General features: G+C 43.2%; 1 protein-coding gene across 1 annotated transcript; it reads left to right on the top strand.

The window, feature by feature from the left end:
* Positions 1 to 5290: 5290 nt before the first annotated feature.
* LOC119277294 (protein GAMETE CELL DEFECTIVE 1, mitochondrial) lies at positions 5291 to 7990 on the top strand. The gene is made up of 3 exons (XM_037558548.1): positions 5291 to 5925; positions 6800 to 6989; positions 7336 to 7990. Exons 1-3 carry the CDS (start codon positions 5327 to 5329, stop codon positions 7561 to 7563), a joined length of 1017 nt encoding a protein of 338 aa, XP_037414445.1. The 5' UTR covers positions 5291 to 5326; the 3' UTR covers positions 7564 to 7990.
* The last annotated feature ends 1695 nt before the right edge of the window (positions 7991 to 9685 follow it).

The following is a 9685-nucleotide window of genomic DNA, read 5'->3' as shown; positions in this document are numbered from 1 at the left end:
AAAGTAAAGATGAATCTCGCCATAAAAACAGTACAAGAGGTTGATTTTGAACCATTTCGCAAAAAAAGAGGTTGATTTTGAACCTTAGCTTATAGTCTTCGGTCCTGCTTGAAGCATAAATTTTTAAGTTGTCTATTTTTTTAGGGAATTTTGAAGCTATCTATATTAAACCTTAAATTTTGTAACACCTTTTAACCTAAATGGCTACCCCCCTCTGCCTACAAAGATAAATAAATTGTACCCTCGTCGTTTTAGAGCAATTTACAAAAAAATAATAATCATCACTTTGCTAGTTTGATTTTCTTTTAAAAACCCACCATATTTGAGGCAACTTGTTTCTGAAATACTAATCCATTTTTATCAACAACCTAACACGAAAACTGACAACAAGGCCTCGTGTGTCAGGTCTAGGCAAGAGTCAGATTGACGTGGATTCGAACCGAGGTTGAACCCAACCATCCTCTTATGACAGTCTGGTTGGCTCGCAATGGATTGTAATCATCATCACTACAGTAATCGGGATCATACAACCAATCTGGTACCATCGAACCTAATGAACGAACAAATCAACCAAAATCAGAACAATTACCAAATTCCTCGATTCAAAACCTAACCCTGACCTAGACAAACTCACCTCTTTTAGAAAGTTGCTCAATTGTAGCTCCGAGACACCAAGGCAGACAGAGGAAGCATGTGTGTGTGTGTGAGAGAGAGAGAGAGAGAGAAAGAGAGAGAGAGGCTTGATGAGGCGCAGGCCTTTCCTAATGTTCGCAAAGGCCTCGGTCACAATCCATGTTAGACGCTTATTGCGTGGATCTGACATGCTTCTTTATCAATTCACATGTCAAATTCCTAAAAAATCTGGATCAATGTTATCAGAAACGAGATGCCTTATATTATTGTGCTTTAGAAGAAAATAGAAAAATAATGGTTATGTTTTAAACTGTTTTGAGAATACTGCATAGAATGAAAAAGCATATGAAGGACTACACAAGTGAAATTTCCTTGCGCAGAAGCCTGATCGATGGTCTTATACGATTTTTATTTTTTCACTCCACTATTCGCAGAAAGTCAACGGTTTGTGTTTCCCCCTGCCCGGTTTGCATTAGCCTGAAATGGTTCACGGTCTCATGGATGAGATTAAATAACCTTTGCAGTATGTAGACTATAAGCTGTGCTACTTTGTGTTAGGTTTTGCAATTCCCATTTTGCACCGGATATAGTATTACATTAAAAATGTGTGTTGCACTAGATATGTGAGAAAAACATACATAGAAGGCTTTTATTTAACACAGTACAGACACAAACGCTCATATACACGCGTATACACTCATCCCTATGAATGCACACACACACCCTACCCCTATGAGCACCCCCAAAAGACTGAGCCGGCATATCATCTTGAAATTACGAAGTCACTGTAGGCACCTCGTCGTCAACGAAAACGTCTCCTCCCACTGAATGTTCTGGTGGGCTGGGGATACCACAGTCCTTCTAACCATCCAACCACATGTTGGTTCACAGCACATATAGAAGGCTAAAGTGATCCAAATATAGCCATACACGTGTGTTATAGGATGAAGTATACCCGGTAGATATTTGTTCAAAACTATGATATTTGGGGGTTAAAAGTCCATACATGTCCAAAAAATTAGCACACTGTATTATTTTTGTAATGGTTCGTGTATGATTATATTAACAAAAATCTTTTTCTTTTGCATGAACACGAAAGTCTAGAGTTATATATTTTGTCCCCATAATTCATATGTATAGATTTGCTTGAATTTTTTTAACATTTATTTTCATACGTTTTATTGCAAGAATTTATGTTCATACTTTTATACACACCTAGTGCAAAGTACAATATTACTTAACACATCTAGTGAAAAGTCCAACTTGGTTGAACCTTTGATTAAAAAAACCTGGCTAGCAAAGTATAGCTCTGTCCACACACGTGTCTATCCTCCCAAGGAAAAGGCGGCCAGTGTTTCTGCCTCAAAGGAGGCGGCCCCGTCAATCTCCCTCATCTCCTGTGGCTCTAGGAGAATGGGGGCACGGTGGGTTTCAGCCCTTATCGGTGGGAGGGCTCCGTTTTTAGGTTTTTCTTTGAGTTTTGTTAGGGTCCATGTCCTGCTCAAGAAGTCAAGACTACGACGGCTCCCTGAAGATGGAATAAACTTTTCTCCACCTAGTCACGGTCCCAGTGGTGCATCTAGCATCGTCGGAGGGCATGTGGAGGTGTGTCTCCGGAAGATCTCGCAGGATTCGGTCGATGGTTGTCTTTGATGGGTCCTCTCAGATCTAGTCTTCTTTTGTCTATGTTCGTATGTCTTCAGGTTGAATCCTTCAGATCTAAGATAATCTTCATCGGCGACGGCTGCTGTTCCGATGCGCTAATCCTATGTGAACTTAGAACGACGACTTGCTGACCGTCTACTACAATAAATTTTGCCCGGCTCCGGTGAGGGGGCGATGACGGCAGCACGTCTTCGGCTCGCTTCAATACTTTAATCGTCGCTAGGTTGTCTACGAATCTAGCTATAGTTTTTATCATTTCTGGTGTTCATTGTACTACACGATTGAAGATGAATAGATTGAAATTTTCCCGCAAAATAATCTAGGGAAAAGTCAAAACACGAATCGAACTTGCTCCATAATGTTGAAGTCCTAAACTTGATTTATTTTTAGAACTTGCAACACTATTCTCTTGTGGGAAGCGACGCACCTATTAAAGGACTTGGACTAGTGGCGAAGCTTGCAGCAAATTACTGGGCGGGTTGGGCAGGCCAAACTGCAAGAAATTGAGATTTTCTCGGTTCATGGGTTGCCTATAATAGGAGCAGATGCTGGAAGTTGGACGGACCATGACCCATGTTGCCTTACTAAAGCTCCGCTAGTGCTTGAAACAGGATGGGGGTGGGTGGGGACAAGTTCATCCAACTTTCAGTGATCGTCAATGCACAAGCGTACTTTGCGCAAAAATGGGTTGGCAATTTTTGATCCATCTGGTGCAAAGTGCAAAATGCAAGTGCAAGTTACTGATGTAATGTACAAAAGCATCGTATACACCGAGATCACTAGTTAGGGGGTACCCCTACAAAGATCACTCCCAACTTCTCTATATGCGCGTCGTCACAACCTGAGAGTTTGCACCTTTTGCATATGTTTGTTTTTTCAAAATATTTTATCTCTTGAACCGTTCATTCAAATAACTAACCGTTGTTACAGTAGAATTTCTCACATCGAGATTCTCGAAACAAGATATCATGTTAATAAGTTAGGGCAATCTTAAAACAAGAATGGACAAAAGACAGAAACCAAAAAATAGAAAATTGGAAAAAAAACTAATCCCCGGATTGTGCTTTTTCACTTTTTTTAGAATGACAGTTGTGCTTTCTGGCAGAAGCACGTGTTGTAGTTTTAAATTTTCATGAAGCGCATGCTATGTTTTTTCTTTTTCAAGAAGCGCAGATTATGCTTTTACGTTTTTTGGAAAGTACAAGTTATGATTTTCCACTTTTGAGAAGCACATATTTGCTTCTTGTGGAAGCACATATTGTGATTCTCATGAAAACACAATTGTGCTTTTTTACTTTTCGACAACATGATTGTGCTTCTAGCGGAAAATCACTGTCTCCCAAAAAAGCACACAAAAACCCTTTTTTTGGGGGGTCAAAAGCCAGAAAAAAAAAAAGCAACAGCCGACAAGCCAAAAAAGTGAGAAAAAACACCAAAAACATGAGGGTGCACCCAGTGTGCAACACATGACGGCGGTTGAACGCGCGAGAGCTATATCTCGTCTAACGTGAGGCTAGCTTCTGGCTCAGCTGAAGCTTTCGGGTGGCTATACAGTTGGGCCGTCCGTTTCAATCGTTCACGTTTGTTCGCTCACTCGTTACTGTATTCGCTACAGTTTTCTCTTTTTGTTTTCTTTTGCTCTTTCTCTCGGTTTTCTCAGCATCTTCATGTTTTTCTCCGGTTTTCCTATTTTTCTTTGTTTTTCACCAGTTATTTTCATTTCTTTCCCTGTTTTTTTGAGTTTCTTTCTTGTTCTTTTCTTTTGTTTTACTGCCTTTTTTCTCGTTTTTCACTAATTTTCTCTTTTCATTCTTATTTTTCTTATGTTTTCTTTGTTTCTTCCTTTGTTCTTATTGGTTTTCTTCATTGTACTTCATTTTAAAAATACACATTTTTTATTTCTACTTTTTTCATACACATTGTATATTTTTTGTATAAGTTAGGATCATCTTTTATATACAAGTTTAACTTTTTTAAGTACACATGTAACATATTTCAAATAGATTATTAACCATTTTAATATTTTTCATGAATACATTATTATACATTACTTACATTTTTATGACTACTAATTTTCATACACATTGTATATTTTTTGTATACATCAGAAACATTTTTTATGTACATGTTTATCATTTTTCAAATACACAATTAACATTTTTCAAAATTTATTTTATGTCTACTTTTTGCATACACGTTCAACATTTTCTGTATAGATGATTATCTTGTTTATATACATGAGAAACATTTTTTTAATAAAAGTTTAACATTTTATATACATAATCACCATTTTCACATATATCTTTGTGATGTTTATTTGTATTTATACATATTGTAAATTTTTTATACATCATGAACAGTTTCTTATACATGTTTTTCTTTTACAAATGCATGATTAACATTATTTTCATATACTTGTTTTTTTGTGGGTGATATATATGTTTTGATGTTTACTCCCTCCGTTCACAATTATAAGTTTTTTTTTTCATATTTCACTGAATTAATTTAATAAACACATTAAAATGTGTCTATATACATCTGATTCAGGGAAAAGTTAAAACATCTTATAATAGTGAATGAAGGGAGTACTCTTTTCATACATGTTGTACATTTTTCGTATACATCAGATACAATTTTTACACACGTTTCACATTTTTCAAATTCATAATTAAAATTTTTCGAAAATAAAAAATATATACACACACAAAAACATAAATAATATTTTCGAGATATAAACAAAGGTAAAGAAGAAGAAGCAAAAACCGAAAACGAAATGCCAAAAAAGGAAGTAAAACACGAGCGCTGCTCCCGCGCACTGGGCCCGTCCATTTGTTGCAGCCGCGCACTGGATGGATATAGCGCTGCCCGCTTGACGCATTCCGAGCCAAAAATAAAAAAGACCACTGGGTTAATTTAGACGGGCCTGGAAACTGAGCCCAGGCCTGCCCCTGCGGCACCCACCCCATCTCCTCCATCGAAACCAAGTAAAGTGAGTGCGACAGCCCAATCACAAGAGCGCAGCCGAAAAATGTTCGCCCTCCGCAAAACCCTGCTCCACGGCCGCCTCCCCGCGCCGCCGGCCACCGCCGCATCCAGGATCTCCTCCTTCCTCCGCTCCCTCTCCACGTCTCCGGGGGACGAGGGAGGCGGGGACGAATGGGGCTCCTCCTGGTCCACCGGCATCACCAAGGACCACTTCGACGGGTCCGCCTCCGCCGTCGGGCGCCCCTCCCCGTCCGCCCCCGTCTCCAAGGAGCTGGCGGCCGTCCGCACCATGGACGAGGAGGATGAGATCCTGCGCTCCGTGGATCGCGACAACAAGGAAGGGAGGGCGTACGTCAACTCGTGGGACAAGCGTTTTCAGGAGACGTGCGAGCTGCTGAAGCAGGTGCGGGAGCCGGGATCCCGCGGCGCCTACCTCAAGGACTCGGAGAAGCAGGAGATGTACCGGCTGCACAAGGAGGACCCCGCAACGTACACCGTGGAGCGGCTCGCCAAGGACTTCCGCGTCATGCGGCAGCGCGTGCACGCCATCCTCTGGCTCAAGGAGATGGAGGAGGAGGAGGAGAGGAAGCAGGGCAAGCCGCTCGACGACTCCGTCGAGATCCTGCTAGACAGCTGCCCAGAGTACGTGAAGAGATCCTTTATTTCCTTCAGTTCTGTGTTGAAATAATTAGGTCATGAGTCGGAGTAAAAAGATCTAGGGTTCTACTGTAGTTCGTAAGTCATGACCCCTGTTTTATTTAAGAGAACATTATAAGGAAATCAATTACAATAAGAAAATGTCTTTTGCTAATTCGTAAGAGGTCTAGTTAATCCATGAATACTAAACTGGGTCTCTTGAATTGTTGATTCATGTAGTTTCTTCCTGAATAGAAATTTCCAATGCTCTGGATCATGACAATTGGTAGTAGCACGGCAATCCTAGGTTAGAACCATGCGATTGAGACTGAACTGGGTGTATGGTTTTTAAATGAACGTGCAGAAGGCTCTTCAACTCGAATGTTGTGACTATATATTCTTCATGAAATGATATGAGTCGAGGAATTCTTGTTGAGGGGATAAGAAAGCGTTGAGCTAGGTGTTTGTGTTGCAAATGTACTAATAGAGTTGTTCCAGGATGAAGTTGGTTTAATGTTATTTTGCAAGAAAAACAGGCAATTGTCATCAAATCCTTGAGAGATTCATCTCAGCTGGATTTTTTTTCTGAAAATTTAGGTTTGTGTTACTGATTAGCTCAACATTACACGCATAAAGTCGATGGTGGAAATTGGTAAATAGTGGGAATTTGGTTTTAACTTCTTGGTAAAGCTTACCATTTCAGTTTGCATGTTATGTACTAAATTGCACTTATACTCCATAAGTCCATATACACGGAGGTCACTGTTTGCAAATTGATGTGTTTCTCTCGTGAGTAGTGAGAATAAAACGATGAGATTGGAAGGTTATGGTTGGAATTGCACTTACTACTCCATATCTGATTCTTCCTTTGGTTTTCTAGGTTTTTCAATTCCCATGACAGGGAATTTCATGTGGCATCTCTTCCATATAAACCTGACTTCAAAGTTATGCCTGAGGGCTGGGATGGCACGACAAGAGATCCTGATGAGGTCCTGTATGAGATTTCAATGAAGGAAGATGCGATGTTATATGAGGAATTTGTTCAACGCTTGGAGTTCAACAAGAAAAAGGTAGGCATCTAATTTTCTTCGCTCCCTTTTATGATATTTGCTGAAAGAGAATGGCTGTTACTGCTAGTTTTAATTTGTAATTTAGTACAAACTCCTGCAGCAGACCTATATATAGATAACAAAAAAAGTATGGTTGTGATCTAGTACAAATTCCTGCAGTCTGCTTGTAGTGACTTGTAAGACCCCATGATAATGTCTTGCTAAGTTTGATTGTTGTGGAGAGTACTGGAGTTTGTGCATAGGAAACCTCCGTTCCTGTCAAGTTCTATGGACATAGGAAATGGAAACAGTCTTTCTGTAGTAAGTTTTCCACTGGTCATCTGCCTCATGCTTCATTGTTTTGCAGGTGGCAGGAGAGGTGAAGTGCCACAAGTACAGCAGACGACGACCAGACGATGGATGGGCCTACATGGTCGAGAAGCTTGGGCCACAGGGAAGGCGTGGTTCAGGAGGGGGCTGGAAGTTCATCAGTTTGCCTGATGGATCAAGCCGTCCTCTGAATGACACGGAGAAGATGTACGTGAAGAGGGAGACTCCGAAACGGCGGAGGAGGATCATTGCTCCTTACAAGTAAACAGGAAAGGCCCCTCTGCTCGTTATAATGCATGAGTTCTACGAACAATCGTTCTTTTGTCGTTCTCCAGGGAAGCAGAAGCGTGAGAGGTTGTAACCGCCAGCATCGGTCATGTTTTGTTGCAGCGCCACCAGAACTCATCTTGTTTTGCTGCAGCGGATGTGGTTTAATGTATTCTTGGCATCTGTAACAAGTTCCATTCCCCACTTTAGGCAGATGAATAATATGTCTTTGAACCGTTGGCGTGTCTCCGTCTCCACAGCATTTCCGGGCAAGTCACTGGGTAGGCAGTACCAGGCAAACACACTTTGCACTCAACATTTCATATAGCCTTCCATTTTTCTTGCTTACAATGAGTACTTGGACATGAAATTTCCTACTACTAGTTGGACTGGAGGCCCAATAGATTATTTCTGATGTTGAGATGTATGATTTCCTTTCCTGCTGTGCATATCTCCTGTTGTGCCCAATCATTTGCTTGCCACTGGTGCTTCGACTTTCAAGCTCGAAAGGATAGAGACAAATGTGATTCAATAAGCTTATTTCGCAGTCATCTATGACTAACTGCGAATCTTCTTGCGAAAGAGTAGGATTTTATGCATCTCAACTGCTCACCTGTCCGCATGTTTAACCGTGCGAACGAGGCAGCAGTGGAAGATGACCCACTGACTTGCTTGATGATGTAATAATGCGCTTTAATGTGCATCGTTCATAGTCGAAAATTCTTTGCGTCGATCCACCGTGCGGACTGTCGATCGGCTGATGTCCTTTGGCCCTGGCCACCGATCCAATCCACCAACCACCTACTACAACAAAACTAACCCAGCAGAGAGTGATCATGAAACGACACTTCTTTTCTTGGACTTAATCATGACACGCCACCCGGTCCTCGGTACGTCGGGTCCAATGACCCAGACGCGTAAAGGCTGAAGTAACCACTACCATGTTTAGCGCCCGTCTCCTATCAGTTGCTTACGAATTTACGATGATGGTGAAACGGCGGTGAGATAGGTCCATCAGCAAAAGTATGATTTCTGCTTGCGGTTTGATTGACAAAGGTCAAAAAAAAAAAAAAAAGAATTTCGAGCCGCCCAGGAGCAACGGCCAGGCCGAGCGCGCCAACGCCGAAGTCTTGAGAGGCCTCAAGGCAAGGACCTTCAAGAAGAAGCTCGAGGCCTGCGGTAGGGGCTGGCTCGATGAGCTCCAGTCCGTGTTGTGGTCCATCCGCATCACCGCGACCAAGCCAACGGGAGAGACGCCATTCTTCCTCGTCTACAGAGCTGAAGCGGTTCTCCCACACGAGGTCAAGCATCGCTCCATGCGGGTCCTGGCATTCGACGAGGCACGTGAGGACGCCACGCGGGGGATGGATCTCGTGCTGGGGGAGGAATGCCGCCGTCAAGCCTCGCTCCGAGCGGCAAGGTACCAGCAGGCGCTGCGGCGGTACCACTACCGCAGCGTCCGCTCCAGGATGTTGGAGGTGGGCGACCTCGTCCTGAGGCGAGTGCTCTTCAGGGAGGGGTTGTACAAGCTCTCTCCCATGTGGGAGGGCCCGTTTAGGATTGCCCGTGTCTCCAGGCCTAGCGCCGCACGCCTGGAGACACAGGACGGAGTCCCCATCTAGAACGCCTGGAATATCCAGCACCTCCGGAAGTTCTACTCATGAAGCAAGGCTCCGGCCTGTGAAGGTCTCCGCTCGTGACACTCTCACGTAATAATGAGTGGGGCTGTACACGCCCCGGAGCCTCCTGAGAGCCGCCCTAGGGCCTCACCAGGGCTCCCTCTCACGTCTTAGTGGCAGCACTTAGCTCCACGCTGGTGAGAAGACTAGACTAGGTGCTGGACGCGGCTGTTCATTTGCTTTCCGAAGTTGTTTGCAATCTTTTAGTAGTCTTTAATGGAGTTGGTGCTTCCGTGTTTTGATTCGCCAAGTTGGATGTTTATCCTCTTATTTCGTTCGTTCTCAGCCTGGGCCAGGAAGGTGTGGCAGTTGTCCGTCGCTCTTCCTCGCGCGCCTCGCGCGTGGGGGCTAGGCAGGTGTGCGCGCATGGGCCTGCCCTCGCACGAGCACACCGCGCCGAACCCCATTACCCAGTGCTTCGGCTTTATCCTCGCGAGGAGC

The sequence above is a fragment of the Triticum dicoccoides genome, chromosome 3B (assembly GCF_002162155.2).
Source record: "Triticum dicoccoides isolate Atlit2015 ecotype Zavitan chromosome 3B, WEW_v2.0, whole genome shotgun sequence".
NCBI classification, from domain to species: Eukaryota; Viridiplantae; Streptophyta; class Magnoliopsida; order Poales; family Poaceae; genus Triticum; species Triticum dicoccoides.
This window is presented reverse-complemented; position numbering and strand designations above follow the sequence as displayed.